This window comes from Artemia franciscana, chromosome 7, assembly GCF_032884065.1.
Source record: "Artemia franciscana chromosome 7, ASM3288406v1, whole genome shotgun sequence".
Taxonomy (NCBI): Eukaryota; Metazoa; Arthropoda; class Branchiopoda; order Anostraca; family Artemiidae; genus Artemia; species Artemia franciscana.
The window spans coordinates 34,551,617-34,568,651 of record NC_088869.1 but is presented as its reverse complement, the minus strand read 5'-3'; the positions used below and the strand labels follow the sequence as shown (position 1 = coordinate 34,568,651).

General features: G+C 33.4%; 1 protein-coding gene across 1 annotated transcript; it reads left to right on the top strand.

Annotated features, from left to right (window-relative positions):
• The first annotated feature begins 1,576 nt into the window (after nt 1-1,576).
• Nucleotides 1,577-11,673, top strand: LOC136029197 (uncharacterized). The gene is made up of 2 exons (XM_065707339.1): nt 1,577-1,696; nt 10,995-11,673. The coding sequence occupies exon 2, from the start codon at nt 10,995-10,997 to the stop codon at nt 11,604-11,606; it is 612 nt and encodes a 203-aa protein (XP_065563411.1). The 5' UTR covers nt 1,577-1,696; the 3' UTR covers nt 11,607-11,673.
• Nucleotides 11,674-17,035: the final 5,362 nt, after the last annotated feature.

Sequence of the window (17,035 nt, the reverse complement as noted above, 5' to 3'; positions counted from 1 at the left end):
ACAAGCGCTGAGACAGCGGTACTGCATTCGCTTAGGGTTCAGCATTTGTGTTTACCATTTTTATACCGTTGTTCATTTTGGGCATCGATGAAGCAGTGGTTTCAGCTCTTTCAGAAAGGTTGTAAAGTCAGTTTTATGTTTTCGACCCGCTCAACAGTCTTTTAACCACATCACTGTTGAGGGGAAGATTTGAATATTGGATCAATATTTTGAAAGTTAAAAATAATAGTCTTCAAGACTATTTTTCAGCTTTAATGTATATTCCACATATTACTAAGCTGGTGCATTCTCAAGATTTGCAATTTAAAAGGAATCGATCACTATTTTGCCACTTTAAATCTGTATCAATCACATTTTAGTCCCGATTAGCTTTCTGGTAAGTTTGGGTGTCAACACTTTCAAAACATTCCGTCGTGACGAACTGTAAGCAAGGAGCGTCGCAGCTCAATTGTAGCCGAAACTTTAAAAACATAATTTTGATATCAATAAATACACCAAAAGGATTGGCTTATTATTCTGATTCTAAATGTAAATAATCCATAAAAAAGATTTCAGGCTGCATTTTCTAGAAGAACTTTTACGGAGGAGGAGATAATTTTCAACAAGGATGGAAATGACCAGAAAGAATTTTACTGGGGGAGGGTATATTACGTGGGATGACCTTTCTGCAGATGAGTATCCTGGTACGGAAAGGTATATTTGATGGAGGGTGATCTAGATTTACCGGCATTCTTTGAAAAATGATCAAAAATCAAATAAAAAACAAAAGTTTTTTAACTGAAAGTAAGGAGCAACATTAAAATTCAAAACGTTCAGAAATTATTCCGTATATGAAAGGATCGCCCACCTCCTTAGTACTTTATTCTTTACGCTGAAGTTTTTCCCAATTTCTGAAGAACGACCCTTCAAACACAAGGATCGTTCAATCAGAATAGGAAGCTTTTTTAAGTGCTAAAAGTTTTAACGTGAAGAGGAAGGCATTGAGGAGGGGGGCAACCCCTTCAAATACGGACTAATTTCTGTTCCTTTTAAGTTTTAACATTACTCCTACTTTCATTGTTGCTTTCTTGTTTTTTTTATTTAATGCAGATAAAAAACCAGGGATCTCAAAATTGAATCTTGCCTTCATTTCGGCGAGCGATTACAGCTGATGTGTAGAAAAATCAGAATTGAATCCATTTTCGGGTTCCAAAATCCTGTGCTCCAGTTACAAACTCAACTTTAAAATTATGTGTAAAATCCCTGAAAAGCTTATAATCCTTTCAAAACAAGTTCTGCATTAGGCGTAGATATCCAGCTAAAAGTAATGAACCCTAGAAAGTGGAAACACTACCCTTTTTTCATAGAAGAAAAGCTGATACGCCATCTATAAATCAAAGGTAGTGATATTCTAAGCAAGATTTGATTAAATAATATTTATATATTAAAAGGTAGTTTTTCTTTGAAATATCAATCAATTTATGAGTATATAACTTTCTAAAAAATGTTGAATGATAGTCCAAATTTTATAAATATTAGATAATGTTTTGCCGTTAAACCTAGAGGAAATATTATTCTCAACGCCATTTTGCTTTGATTACACACTGTCACTGATACTGATGAAAGCATTGCATTGCTAATTCGAGAAATATATATTAGGCTAATCGAATTTCTCTTTTCAATTGCTACAAGGAATTTTATTGCTTATCACATTAAGGTAAGGATTTGATTATGCTTTTTTGTATACAAACCTTTATAACAATTCTTATTGAGTAGCCTAGGTTTTGGCTGATTGGGGCCTATGCCTATTTATTCTACAATATTCCACAACTGATTCAAAAAATGAACACAATACTTGATTACTTAGCTATTTCCAAATTTGATGACTATTCTATTCATAGGGCACCCTCCTGATGCTCCATATAGCTTTAGTCCAAGGAATAAGCCTAGGCTATCTGAACACTGAAAGAATATAGGCTATTCTTAAACCATGATTTCATGCTCTATTAAATACTGGATATATCCATTATTTAATTCATCATGTTTTGGTTATAACCACTTTCAAAACTGTATGAAATCATAGCCCAAACTTTTTGTTGGTCTAGGCCAAGTTCTGAAGCAGGGCTGTTGAGAAGGAATCATGTTAGGAGAACATTTTATGCTTCATAACATGCAGATTGGTAAATTTTTTACCAACAAACAAAATATTTTTGTTGTTCATTTTATTGACTTATGAATAAAGTGAACATACTACTTAATGCCTTTTGTTGTGTTCTTTACAAACATATTAATTGGTTTGGTAAAATTCTAGTTAATTGACTTCTTGCTATCTCAGAAAGTGAAACCTTGCAAAATAGATATTCAGCTTAATTGAAGCACAACAAAATTGTTTTCAGCTTCATAACTTTACTCAATTCCATTTTACAAGGTTTTAAAGATATGCAAATACATCTCACAAGTTTTGAAAAAGAAAACAGTAATATGACTCAAAATCCTGCTCAAATAACAGGAATTGCATTTTCAGAACTAGAGGCAGAGAAAAAGCAACTAGTAACTGAAAATTAATGTAAAATATTGTTTTGTCAAGATTTCAATAGGTAATAGACCTGTTATGTAGGCAAATTTCAGGGCCCTCTAGAGGGAGAAGTGGATGTGGGTACTTTAAAATACCTTCCCAGGACATACTCTGGCCTGTGGACCCATCCCTGAAAGTTTCTTTTCCTAATCTAAGCCTTTCCAATATAGCAAGAAGTCAATTAACTAGAATTTTACCATTGTTTCTAATGCAAATTCAAATTTAAGCCCTTTTGGGGCTCTTGGAAATGACCAAAATATTCCCAGTTTTGTGTAAAAAAAGGCTTAAAACAATTGGTCTCTAACTTAATGTTCTGTTATAGGCTAAATCCATTTTTCAATGTTATATAATCCACAAGCACTTATTTTCCATAATTAGCCTAAGTTGGATGAATAAATTTTACAATATTATGCTGTTTTCTCCTTCCTTGATCCCAAATGTTCAATTAAGGTAGATCTATAAGTTTTCAGTAAGATATCAAAATATGAAAGCCAACAGAAGAATGTGTAGATAATATCCCACAAGGTTCTAATTCAAAGTGGTATGCCTAGTTAAATTTACAGATATGCAAAATGTCTACAAATTCAGGCATCAAATGCTATGTTCATTTTTATATGAAAGTCAATAATATGAATAACAAAAAATTTACCTTCAAATTATCCCAGTTGCAGGCTATAATGGTATAGGTCTATGCCTAGAGAAAGAAGCATGCTAAGAAAACAAATCATAAGGTAAAAAACCAGTATCCAATTGAGAAAAATTATGTTAAACAGTCACATCTTACCTTAAATTGCATATCCAGCAAGATAAGGTGGTGACATGAATATGGTCTAGCATCCCAGGTTAGCCTACACTCCAGTCCAAGTCAACTCCTTTCTTGAGTTAATTTAATGATTCTGGACTGGATAGTGGCCTAGGATAAGCTGTTCCAGTAAGGGACACATCATGCACAGAGAAAAACTGCTGTTGCTGAGATTGATAGCAACAGGGGACTAAGCTTCTTTGTGTCCAGCATCTTGTTTCCAAATAGGAAGAATTACAAATATCTAAAGATCAAACACTTGGAGTTGTCAGTTTATTGACTTACCTACAAGGACATCTTTTTGGAAATACCAAGTATCCTATTATTTTGATGTATATATCCTTTCAGTGTTTCAATTGTTTTGTTTTTTCACATAGGCTATTAACAGAAAGCTCATTTTCTTCTGATTTTAAAACATAATTTTTTTTCTTTTCAATTGCTTATCAAAATGAGGCTGCGTTTTTAATTTATGCTGACAAATTATTGGTGAAAATTTGACCTAGAAAGCAGGGTTCTTGTTACTACTCTCACACTGTATCATGCTGTAGTAAAATATGAGGGGTTTCAAAAGCCCATCTTATTTTTCCAAAATGCCAAAGAAAAGCAGTGTTTCCCAAAAAGAAGGTATTTTACCCAATATGCAGAATAATTGTAATTAACACATCTTGCATGCAGTCCTGTCATACTTTACCCTAACCATCCCCCTTAATGAGCAAATACATAGCTGAATTTCATCTTGTGTATTCTACCTGTAAATTGAATAAACTGACAAAATAAGAACCAGAAAAACAAGTGATGGGTAGCAGAATACACTGGAGATATATAATTTGGGCTTTATATTTGCACCTTAGGGGGAGGAGTTAGGGGTAAAGTATATTGGAACTTTGTTCAAAATGTTATTTACAATTATTTGGCATACTATTGAGTATGAATTATTTTCTTAACATGTTTCCATCTCTACATGTCCTTCTCTTGACTGTTGTAATTAACACATTTTGACTAATTTCACTATGTTTTATCCCCCCCCCTAATGTGTAAATAAGCCAAATTATACATGGTAAAATTTCAGACAAGTTATATTTTGCTCTGTTGGAAAGAGGTTAGGTTAGAAAAAATGAAACTTGCAGGGATTGGTCTACATACTGCAGTATGTCCTGGGAAGATAGTTGTAAGTAGCCTACCCACCTCTACTCCTCTCTCTAGAGAGCTCTGAGCTTTGATGGCATTTAAAACTGTGTTATAAAAGTGAAACCTTGGAAAATAGATCTTACCTTACCTTAAAGTACAAGAAAAGTGTTTTTAGCTTTACAATTTTGTTCAATCTAAATTTATGAGATAAGATCTGCTAGCACATTTTCTGAGTTAAAAAAAAACCACTGATATGGCTTAAAATTCTACTCAGATAAAAGGAATTGTATTTTCAAACTTCAACCATAGAAAGGATACTCAAAATTAACGTATAGTGTCATTTTGACAAAATTCTAATAGGTCAAGTAGTCTTGGTAAATTTCTAAAACTAAGACATCAGGAGAGGATTAACATAGTAACCACTGTGGTAAAATTCTAGTATTGGTGCTGCTAGACCCTTCATGTATGTAATCTTTGAATCCCTAGAAACCAAAAAGGATAGATGTAGTAGCTTGGTAATGCCTTCCTAGTGTATTTTCATGATGTGGGCAAAAGATAACTTTGCAAGGTGTCACAAGGATTGGTTAGTCATCAAAAGTCAGTGCCCTCTAGGGGGAGAAGAAGTTAGGTATTTCAAAATATTTTTCCATTTAATTATTAAGGCCCTTAATACATTCCTGAATTTCACCTGACTCAAATATTTTCCAAAGTAGCAAGAAGCCACTTAACTAGAATTTTCCCAAAAAAGAAATCAAGGCTATTAGTCTTAAATTAGGGCTATTTCATGTTAATTAGATAATTAAATAGTTAATGTTAAGAAAACAATTTTTACTTAAAAATACAAAGAAAAATTTCATAAGCTATTATGAAGGCACTTCAACTATAATTTACCCCCCCCCCCTATTGTGCAAATATATAAGCCTAATTATATATTTCATATGTCCTTCTTAATATAAAAATTCATTAAGATCCAATCACCCACTCGTAAGTTATAAATACCTAATTTTTTCTAATTTTTCCTCTCCCTTTAGCCCCCAGATGGTCAAATCTGGAAAACGACTTTATCAAGTCCATTTGTGCAGCTCCCTGACACGCCTACCAATTTTCATTGTCCTAGCACGTCCAGAAGCACCAAACTCACCAAATCACTGAACTCTTCTCCTCATATCCTCCAAAGAGAGCAAATCCATTATGGTTACTTCAATCATGTATCAAGGACATTTGCTTATTCTATCCTCCAAGCTTCATCCCAAATCCTCCAGTCCAAGTGTTTTCCAAGATTTCCCCCTCCAACTCCCCCCAATGTCAAAAGATCTGGTTGGGATTTGAAATAAGAGCTCTGAGACATGAACTCCTTCTAAATATCAAATTTCATTAAGATCTGATGACCTATTTGTAAGAAAAAAAATACCCCAATTTTCACATTTTCCAAGAATTCTGGTTTCCCCCTCCAACTCCCCCCAATGTCACAGGATCTGGTCAGAATTTAAAATTAGAGCTTTAAAGCACAAGATCCTTCTAAATATCAAATTTCATTTAAGATCTGGTCATCCTTTGTAAGTTACAAATACCTCAATTTTCAAAATTACCCCCCCCCCCCCAACTCTACCAAAGAGAGCGGATCTGGTCCACTTGTGTCAGTCATGCATTTTAGACAGGTTTTTATTCTTCCCATCCTAGAGAGAGAGAGAGAGATCTCACTGCTTTAAGTATTTTCTAAGAGTTCCATTCCCCCCAACTGCTCCCCCCTTCAATGATGATGGATCCGGTTGAGATTTAAAATAAAAGATCTGAGTTATGAGGTCCTTCTAAATATGAAGTTTCATGAAGATCCAATTACTCCTTCATAAGTTAAAAATATGTTATTTTTTTCTAATTTTTCAGAATTAACCTCACCCCCTTCCCCCCACAATAGAGCGGATCCGTTCTGGTTATGTCAATCATGTATCTAGGACTTGTGCTTATTTTTCCCACCAAGTTTCATACTGATCCTTCCACTCTAAGTGTTTTCCAAGATTTTAGGTTTCCCCCTCCCAGCTCCCCCCTAATGTCACCAGATCCGGTCGGGATTTAAAATAACATTTCTGAGTCATGATATCCTTCCAAACATCAATTTTCATTAAGATCTGATCAACTGTTCATAAGTTAAAAATACTTCAATTTTTCTATTTTTTCTGAATTAACAGACCCCCCACTCCCCCCAGATGGTCAAATTGGGAAAACAACTATTTCTAATTTAATCTGGTCTGGTCCCTGATATGCTTATCAAATATCATTGTCCTAGCTTACCTGGAAGTGCCTGAAGTAGTAAAACCAGGACCAACAGAATTTTTGATTGCTATATGTCACTTGGTTAATATCAAGTGCCATAAAAACACGGAAATATTTAATTTTGGCTTTGTATTTGCACATTATGTGGGTTGGAATAAAGTCAGTGGTGTCTTTTGTTTTGGGGGGGGGGGTAGTTGTCTCCTCCCCAATAATTTGGAGAAAGAACTTGTATATAGCCCATTCCTCTTGACTATTGTGCAAGATTTACCAGTAAAGTTTGAAACTTAGTCTTAACAAATTAGTTACTGGTAACTTTAGTAAGTTACTGCATAAGCAGTAACTTGCAATTAAAAGAAAATATTCTCTCTTCTCTGACAGATTGATGAGGAATTTTTTTTTATTTTTACATCATTTTATTTGTTTATTTCCTACTTTTTACATGGGGGTAAAAATAAAAAAAAACACTTTAGGCTTCATATAATTCTTTATAAGAGATAATAAAAGATAAGCTAGAGCAGCTGCTGCTTCTTATCTGGTACATATTCAATTGCTACGTCTGATAGATCATCTTCAACCAGACCATCTTCACTATCATGTGCCAGTGAACTATTGATAGAAAGACATGATGGTAGCATGAACATCCCTTCCAATCTTTCTAGTCAGTTTCCAGACATTTTTGAAGTTGCATGGCAATGCTCTTTTTTTGCCATTGGGTGACTGATGGACCATTAGAATTGTGTTTGCTATTTCATACCTGATGTGATAAGCACCTACTTCACAAAAAACAGCCCATCAACAAGCTGCTGATTTGACAGCTTTTTTGGTCTCAAGAGTATAATGATTTGGATAATGGGCCACTTTTGGAAGTGTAGCTACAGAGCTCTTAAGAAATATTTCTCTCTCCAAGGTAATTTCATATGTATACAATTAGTAAAGTAAGCCTTTTATGAGTAAGTTACCATTATGTAGGCAACTTTGTTGTCCAGCAATACTGAGATGATAATTATAAAACATGGTTGAAAATACCATTAAATAACACTCTTAAATTTTTTTTGTTTTCTAGAGATTTCCATCCCTTTTCTGACTTTGTATAAGATTACTCTGCTTGAAGCAAATGGGTAAATACCTTAGATCAGAGGACAATGTTTCCAGAGTTGTAGGCTATTTCAAAGCCCAATGTTTCCTCATAGAGTTGTTGTCAGATCCACTCGTAATTTGGTTGGTAGGCACCTATAATCAAATTTACTTTCTCCAAGAAGTTCTTGCCAACTAGCCTTTACATTCAAGGCTCTGGTAGGCTTGATGTAAAGTAGGCTCTGGTACAATGAGTTCTCTTAAGACCTGAACTGTAAAAGTATGTAATCCTTTAATTTTTGGGAGAAAGTCTTAATAACCACATAGTGACCAATATTCTAAGGACATTGGGTTAATTTCATGAAGAAAGTATATGGGGCTCAGAAGTAAGTTTTGCATGTTAGGATATGTTCCCTCTGCTGTATGTTTTAAGGATATCTGCTGTTTATGTATAAAGGTTTGAGAAAGGGGTATGTCTGTGAAAATGATTTTCACATCCCATAGATTGACCCAAGGTATTTGTCTTCTGAAACTGTACACAGATATTAGAAACAAACGTCCTGCTGAAAAGTTGGTAGTTGTGGTGCCATTAGAGGAACCGTGGGCACAATTTGTTTTCAATAATAAATTGTTAATGTGCATGCAACTTGACACCATACAGTTGAACCTTTGTAACTCAACTTTAACTCAATTCAATCTAATTATTGGGTTCTAGTATAGGTTCAATTTGATAGGCTGTGAGTTCAACAGGATTAAATCATCATGTAAAAAGGGAAAAACAGGGAATGAGGTTTGAATTGCTATGGGCCAAAATTCTTGAATGGTTTCAGTTCAGACAAGGCACAGGTTTGTGGCTCCAATCACCCATTTAAATTCCAGTTTGAAATGATGGAACATGCCTGCATTTTCTACTGATATAAATGCATAAAGTGTCTAACATTTATACAAAATTTGCGGATTCACTTTATAGAATCAAATTTATCTATTGCATAAAACCTACTAGAACAGATGAATATCCATCAGTATTGTCACTACTCTCATATGTAGTCCTCACTTCTTTGTTCTTTGCTACTGACCTTGTTACAGTCTATTATCACAGTGTGGATGTATTAATCTGATTTTTGCACCCACTATTACTGGTTACATAACTTACTCATATGATTAAAGGCATATTTGGGTGTGAATATGAACAAATCAATCTTTTCAGTAATTTTGTAAATAATGGTCATCCATAAAAAAAAGAGTTGAACCTGATTTTTGGCATTTTTTATTCATGTCTGGAAAGTCATGTGCTTTAAAAAAAGAAGAGGAAAACTGGAAATTATGTATGTGAGAATAACAATTATGCATATGGACTACAGTGTTAACAGCTTAGTCATATAAAAAGGGATATAATATTTTATATTGTTAAAATATTATACATCCAGTAATAACATAAAAAAATAATATTTAAGAAAAAAAACACTAGAATGTTAAAGGTCAGAAACTAAATAAGAACTTAGGTGCAATGAGTAGCTTCTAAGTTCCAATTAGTGTATTTAGAAAAATCTTGAATACCCCTTTTTGAATGTTTGTCAAGTTTCTCATTAAAGTTTTTTTTCATGGGAATTTGTCCTTAGGCATGGTTAGGAACAATTCCAAAATAGTTTTATGCTCCTATCCAATAAGTTACAATACAGCAGTTGAAAGAGTCTGCATTTTCTAAAATGGAGACAACTAAAATGTAACTCAATTCCAAAACTGCTTGCAGTGTATCTGACAAATTCTTCCCTCTTCCTATTGACAAGCAAGAAATATGTAGATCAAAATTATGCTATATTCAGTAAAATGTGTATTTTATATTTATTCTCCCCTCCTTCAATAAAGGTATGGTGCTACCCTCTGTTGTTCCTTGATTTTAATAAAGTAGAAATCTTGAACCCTGGTATAAGCTGGACAATTTTGATCAGAGAAAAATAACTATTATTGCAAATTATTAAAATACTGTTAGACATAATCTATATACAACCAAGCATGATAGTTAACTTTATAGTCTGATATGCTTTTACTTGAATTTCATGCTTATTGTCAGGAAAATCATATTGATTCTTTTCTATCAGACAAAAAGGTACTCAGCCTTTAAAGATGTGTATCAAAGTTCTTATGATATAAGATCCTAAAAACTTTACAAATTCTAAATCTTTCTGTAACCCCATTCTAAAAATTTTACTTTTTTATACTAAGATGAAAGCATGTATCTAACTAATGTATTGTCAAAAACATAGGGGGGAGGGGGAAATTACAAATTTATAATTTTCACAATATTCTCGATGAAAATACCAAAAAGGGCGTTTTTAACAACCCCCGCTCCCCCCATCAAATTAAGTTTTTTTTTAAACAACAAGGGGGGCCAGCAAATATCTGTTCCCTCATATTGATGAAATCAGGATGAGAATTTTCAAAGTAAATGTTCAAGTTCACTTTCAGTTACAGCCATATCAGCCAGTGTCATATCAGAAATAAGAAGAAGGGCTTCCACTTAAAGGTTTTGTTTGTCTTTGCTAGGCATTGGTAAGTTTTTGGTGAAATCAGAAGCCATGTATACACCCCTAGGGTTCTATAGGTTGATTACTTTGAGTATATATTTAAATGGTAGCATCAATATATACTTGTACAGGCCAGGAAACCTTTATCTGGAATTCTTGGGGAAAGCTGGATTTCAAATGCAATTTGTTTTGGAATTGAAATATATACAAACAAAATTTTGTATACTATTTATAAGCAAAAGAATTTGTGGTAATTTAAAGTGAAAGCTATTGGAAATCTATGGTTCAGCATAATCTGTTAAGTTTGAATAATAAATTAAGATGTAAATGCTCTAATGTGCTCTGTCACAGCTTATTTATCTGTACTTAGCTCCCTGGAAGCTATGGAGAGTTGTGCTACATAATCTTCACTGGCAGTCACAATACAAAAGGCAGTCACATAGCTGGGCAGTGGGACCCTTTTTTGTTGTTTGATTAATAATATTTTTTGTATCTGGTTTTTCTTTTTTTTAAGTTCATTTGTAATGTGTACGTCTTGCATCCTTGGAGGAATCCACCTTCTACTTGGCCCTTGGGTTGTCCCATTTTTTAATTGATAAGATTCAATATTGTTAAATTAACTCAGTTACTTCCTTTTTAGATGGTTTGTCAAAATGTATATGGTAAAGCTGAGATGAAAGACTACAGAGTGTCAGCTACAGAGGAGTTAAACAGATGGTCCAATAAGTTAGCAGCATATGCCTCACAGCTGAGGAGAGATAGAAGAGAAAACCTTCAAAGACTGACAGTTGTAAGTTGTGCACTGAAGCAATGTAGAAATTCACTCAAAGCCAAATATGAAGAAAGACAAAGAAGATTGGCATCAGTCAGATCCACTTTACTAACCCAGTTGATACCTATTGCTCCTAGTTTTAATGAAAGTAATGAACCAGTTTCTTTGGCCGATTCTATGAGGGAAAGTAGGAGAAAGAGGGCTATGTACAGGTTTGATCTTGAGGACTTTCAACTTGAAAAGTGTTTTGGTAATTGCTCTGCTGAGAGTGGTTGTAAAGATTGTAGTAGAAAATCTGCTCTTGAAAATTTATCAGTCTCAATTGATCCTAAATCAGCTAAAAATATATCCTCTTTAAATGTGTATATATTTGATAAAGTTTGTAATGAAAGTTCTCGAAAGAGGCATTCTGTAGATGATACAATGGATGAGCTTGATAGGTTTCTTAGGTGTCCAGAGAGTAAAATTAGAAAGTTGTGATAGTTATTTAGTTATATTTTCTTATGTCAATTTTTGTACTGTGATAAATACAATTGATATTTTTATACATATATGATTTTTACTAATTACCTTCAACTTCAGGAATGATTTGCATCACTTTTGGGCTTGGCTGAGGAAATGAGAGATGAATTCTTGCTGATTGACATTGGGGCCCTTCTGTCTTCTGTTCAGATCCTGCTACCTGTTTTATGTCCATGGTAGTAATTTAATCTATTTTACTGTGAGAAATTGGTTGAAATTCTATTTTAATCCTTTGTTTCTACTTAAGGTTCTATTATTCAACATCATTCGACATAATCTTGAAAAAAAATATCTTGACACAAATGGCGCATTGCTTAAAATCTCTCAAATTTTAAAGATAAAAAATATAAACAGAATATTTTTAGCATTGTGTCATTTTTTGGCTCGAATTTTGAATATAACGGAAAGGGTTATTGAAAATAATTTTACTTGTTAAAAAAAAGTAAATTTTCAACACGATAAAGAAAAGAACCTCTGTTGTCCTTTGTACTATGGTGAAATTTTTATCTCTGCTTAGACTTACTGTGATATCTGAGTCAAGAAATAGTTACAACTTTTGCAGTCCCTGCAAATATAGCAAACGTGACTTAAATATATACAATGTGTTGCTAAAATTCAATTTAAAATTCGTCGTTGTTCTCCAAATGCTGTGTGTGAGAAAAGTATACTAATTCTGAAATAATATGAAGTTAATATTTGAAATAATGCGCAAGTTTTAAGACTAAATAAGCTTTCAAATAACATTTCCGGGATTTAATTCCACTGTGACTTAATGTATATTAGAGTGGAAAACAAAGTATTACTTTAGGTCGGAATCGCTTAAGTACAGCTGATGTTAAAAAGGACAACCCCCTGCTCCCTCCCCTTCTGTGCATTTTCAAGAGTTGGTTGCTTAAAATATTTTTAGCTGTAGTATTTCTTAAAGACTTCAGTATATGAACTGCAGTACTCATTTGTCACATAGAGGCCCCTAACTAATTCTTCAATGTTGTTTGCTAAACATTAGTGCAAGGCAAATGGGATTAATTAATTTGCTGAAATAGATGCTCTTATCTATTTTTGCTGTTAAAAATGAGTGAAACTAAATAACAAGGAACACAGAAATGAAAGGTTAAATCAGATGCCAATCAAAGAGAAAGGAATTGTGTTTGTTTTATTCCTTTAATATATGTTTATAAATAAATTGTATAGATTTGTGGTAAGCACATCTAGCTGATTTACTTTTTACAGAAACCCTATTTGAGGCAGAATCAGCTTCCTCACGGTTATCCATGATTATTGACTGCCAGATGTGATCCTGTCACCTTCTCATCATCTCTGTAAGTTATATTAATGGCTACTCCTCCCTGTTGGATTTATTGTCTAATATTTTGTATGTCAACAATGTATCCAGATCTTCATTGAAATAGCTAAAAAAAAGAATTTTTTTTCTGTTAAATTTGAAAAATGGGAAAACGTTAATTCAGTCACTTTGTTTTCTTGTAGTACGTAGTGTACTTAAATTCCATATAATATTGATGATTTTTCTTAAAACATAGGTTTTATTAATCCGTCGCCATCCTATATAAATACTTGCTGATGCAGTGAGGATTTGTTTATGGGTTTCTTGCTTTTGCTGTCGTGAATCGCTGACCAGTTCAGTTTCTTTAGTCACATTTTTTCTGTCGACTAAGATGAACCAATGGCGGGAAGGAGTTACATGTCCGATTTAATATAAGCTAGTAAAATAAAGTTCTGCATTTCATGAGTATTTGCTGTATATCCAGAAGCATTTCTCTTTCTCTCTTGGAGATTGGTGCTTGGTTTAAAGTCCTTAGGAAGAACAAAGTGGGGGCTTTTTCCGTGTAATTTTACTGTAAAAATAAAATGGGTTGAACAAGATTATGTGAGGTGTTTTAACTTTTACCTTGACGTGGGCTTGGCTGATGTCTCATTAAGAAAAGAAAACACTCTAGTTTCAGCACATCTGTCCTTGCCAAAGACAAACTTGAATTTTTACTTTAAAAAATGAGTAAATATTAAAAGAGTTAGTTAAAAAGGGTTGTCTGATTTATCAGTTCGGTCCAATCTAAAGTTAAGCTAGATTTTAAAATCATTTTATCTTTCATATTAGCTTCAAAAAGTCCTCGAAAAAGTTACGTTGTATATCTAGTTTTAACCAAGCTAATTAATTTGTTTAATTAGCCAGCTAATTAAACCAACACTTACCAAAAAACCTTTTGCAAAACACCATATAATAAATATAGTTTTAGTGACAGGTCAAACTGGGTTTTTGGCAGCCTTCTTTTATGTCGCCATTTGTCATTAAATTTGAGTTGATTCCTCCAAGGTTCAGTGATAGTTGTTAGTTCAAAGAATCTGCTGAGAGGAACATGAAAAAAAATTTTGCCGGATAATACTGTGGGGTGACTTCTTTACTAAGGTGCGTCCTGCAAAGCTATTGGTAAACTTCTCAGAGGTGATCTGAATATCTTGGCTGAATCTGTATAGATTACGACAATTAGACACGCGGTCCTATGATATGCTATACAATAAAAACTGAATCTTGGCCTTAACTTTACTAATTTAAAATAGCTTGAACTTTGACAGTATCCTCATTTAATTTCTAAGCCTAAAATTAAACTCATTTGCACACATTTAGTAATCTATAGTATTGGCGGCTTGTAGAAGTGAATTGTTTTTACTGCGAGTGACCAAGAATGAAATCTAAAATAAATGTAGTTCTTGTTTATTATGGGGTGAAACGAAAAAGTTATTTTCTCTTTTCTTTCTGTTATCACAAATAATGTCAATTATCTTGCACTTTCTGTTGAAATTTATATTTGTACAGAACAAAAACATACATGGCAGTGTTGATCATTTCATTTGGAAGAAAAATAGCCATGCATTTCCGCTCGTTTGTCATTCATCACGAATTCTACAGCACCAATGGGATGAAACATGGTCCAGGTATGGTTTAAAAATTGGCCTCGTTTAGCTTACTTATCGGTTCGTTCAAGGTATTCAAGAGTGATCTCAGATTAAAGAAAATGTTTTCATTGAAAAACACATAACTGGACATAAGGCGCTTTGAAACCTGTCAATACATTGTATGAAGGCTAGATACAAATCGGGAGGTATAATCAGCAAAATGTCTTAGAATTTCTTGTGATTGGCGCAAAAATGGAGAAGAGATCAGACCTTTGGGATGGTTAAAATAATCCAAACCTACTACCAGAATGTATGTGACTTTGTATAGCTCCAGTTTTTCCGCAGGATCTACCACCATTATGCTTCCCAAACACTCTTAGAGCAGCAATTGTTTCTTTGTTGCTATTTTTCAAACAACATATGAATAGTTCCTGCAACACTAAAATTTTTCTTCGTATTGGAAGGCTAATATTTATTTAAACGTTTTATTTAAAAGAATCATCTCATTCTCTTTCTTGTCTATTAAAGTTGCTTTAAAAACCTCATATTTTTATATTGTTTAATAGCAATCATAGGATTTTATATGCTTTAAACATGTTTAAGAGAAAAAAACATTTACTAACGGTGACTGAACAACAACTTTGATAGGCCCTGTGGACAATTTTGAATTGTTTACAAGTAGAGCACAAAATAAGTATTTCCAAAGGTGTTGCAATAGACCACGTAAGGTACGGCTTTTACTTAGTACGAAACATCGCAAGTTTGGCTTTTCCATGTTAGTGGCTCCAAAATAAGGCTGATAGGTACTCGTTGAAATCCATTCCCTAAGATAATTAAAAATAAGATAAAGCTCTTTACTTCTCTAATTAAAAATCAAAATAACGTCTAAAGATAGCTAGTAAAACAACTATAAAAACTAAACGGTTAGTTTTCTGGTGAACTGGAGAGAATTCTGCTGTAGAGAAGTAAAATTTTAGCTGTTATGTGAGCCATTAAAGGCCTGTCGCCAATTATCATTTGCTTGGAAGTGTCTTTGTTCCTTACCATACATCAGTTTGAAGTATTGGGACACATTTTTGGCTTGGTCACTTTATTTCTCTTGTAACTGAAATTAACGTCGACGTTTGCCTTTTGGTATCAATTTAGCTCTGTTTGTAATAAATCTGTAGTTTATGAGCGGGCATTTCTTTGTCCTGTTTACCTTTTCCGTTGCTGTTGCTGTTGCTGATTTTTTTTTTTTTTTTTTTTTTTTTTTTTGTAAATGCAAGTTAAGTTCCAGCTCATCTGTGCTTGCCAAAGAGAGACACGAATTTCTATTTTAAAAGAAACAGTAAATATTCTAAGAGTTAAGTTAACAAAAGAGGTTGTTTGATTTATCAGTTCAGTCCAGTTTAAAGTTAAGCTAGATTTTAAAATCAATCATTTTATCTTCCATATGAGCTTCAAAAAGTCATTGCAAATTTTTTGTTGTATATCTAGTTTTTATATTGTCAGCTAATTAAAGCAATCTTTACAAAAAGGCTCATGCAAATCAGCATATAATAAATATAGTTTTAGTGACAGGTTGAGCTGGGTTTTTGGCAGCCTTCTTTTATGTCGCCATTTGTCATTAAATTATGTGTTGATTCCTCCCCGAACTGATTCAGTGATAGTTGTTAGTTCAAAGAATCTGCTGAGAGGAATAAGAAGAAAAAAATGCCGGATAGTACTGTGGGGTGACTTCTTTACCGAGGTGCGTCCTACAAAGCTACTGGTAAGCTTCTCAGAGGTGATCTGAATATCTTGGCTAAATCTGTTCGGATTTCGACGATTAAAGACACGGTCCTATGGTATGGCATCCTGTTGGCCACAGCAAAAGCCAAATCTTAGCTCTAACCATATTTATTCAAAAAAGCCCGAACTTCTGACTATCCTCATTTGATTTCGAAACCTAAAGTTAAACTCAGGTGGACACAGTTAGTCATCTATAGTATTAATGGCTTGTAGAAGTGGTTTTTATTGCGAGTGAACAAGAGTGAAATCTAAAATAAAGTTTTTGCTTGTTATGGGATGAAACGAATATGGTATTTTCTCTATGTTTGTCTCTCATTTCTATTATTGTAAATAATGTCAATTATCCTGCACTTTCTGTTGAAATTTATATTTGTACAGAACAAAAACATGCATGGAAGTGTTGATCATTTCATATGGAAGAAAATAGCCAGGCTTTTCCGCTCTTTTGTCGTTCATCACGAATTTTACAGCACCAATGGGATGAAAAATGGTCCAGGTATGGTTTAAAAATTGGTCTCGTTGATTCTAGTTTACTTATTAGTTCTTTTAAGATATTCAAGAATGATCTCAGATTAAAGAAAAGTGTTTTGATCGAGAAACATATTGTATATAAGGGTCTTTGAAATACTTGTCAATATAATTCTATCTAGTATGATAGAATTTAAATACTAGATATATTCTCTCTAGTATGAAGACTAGATAGA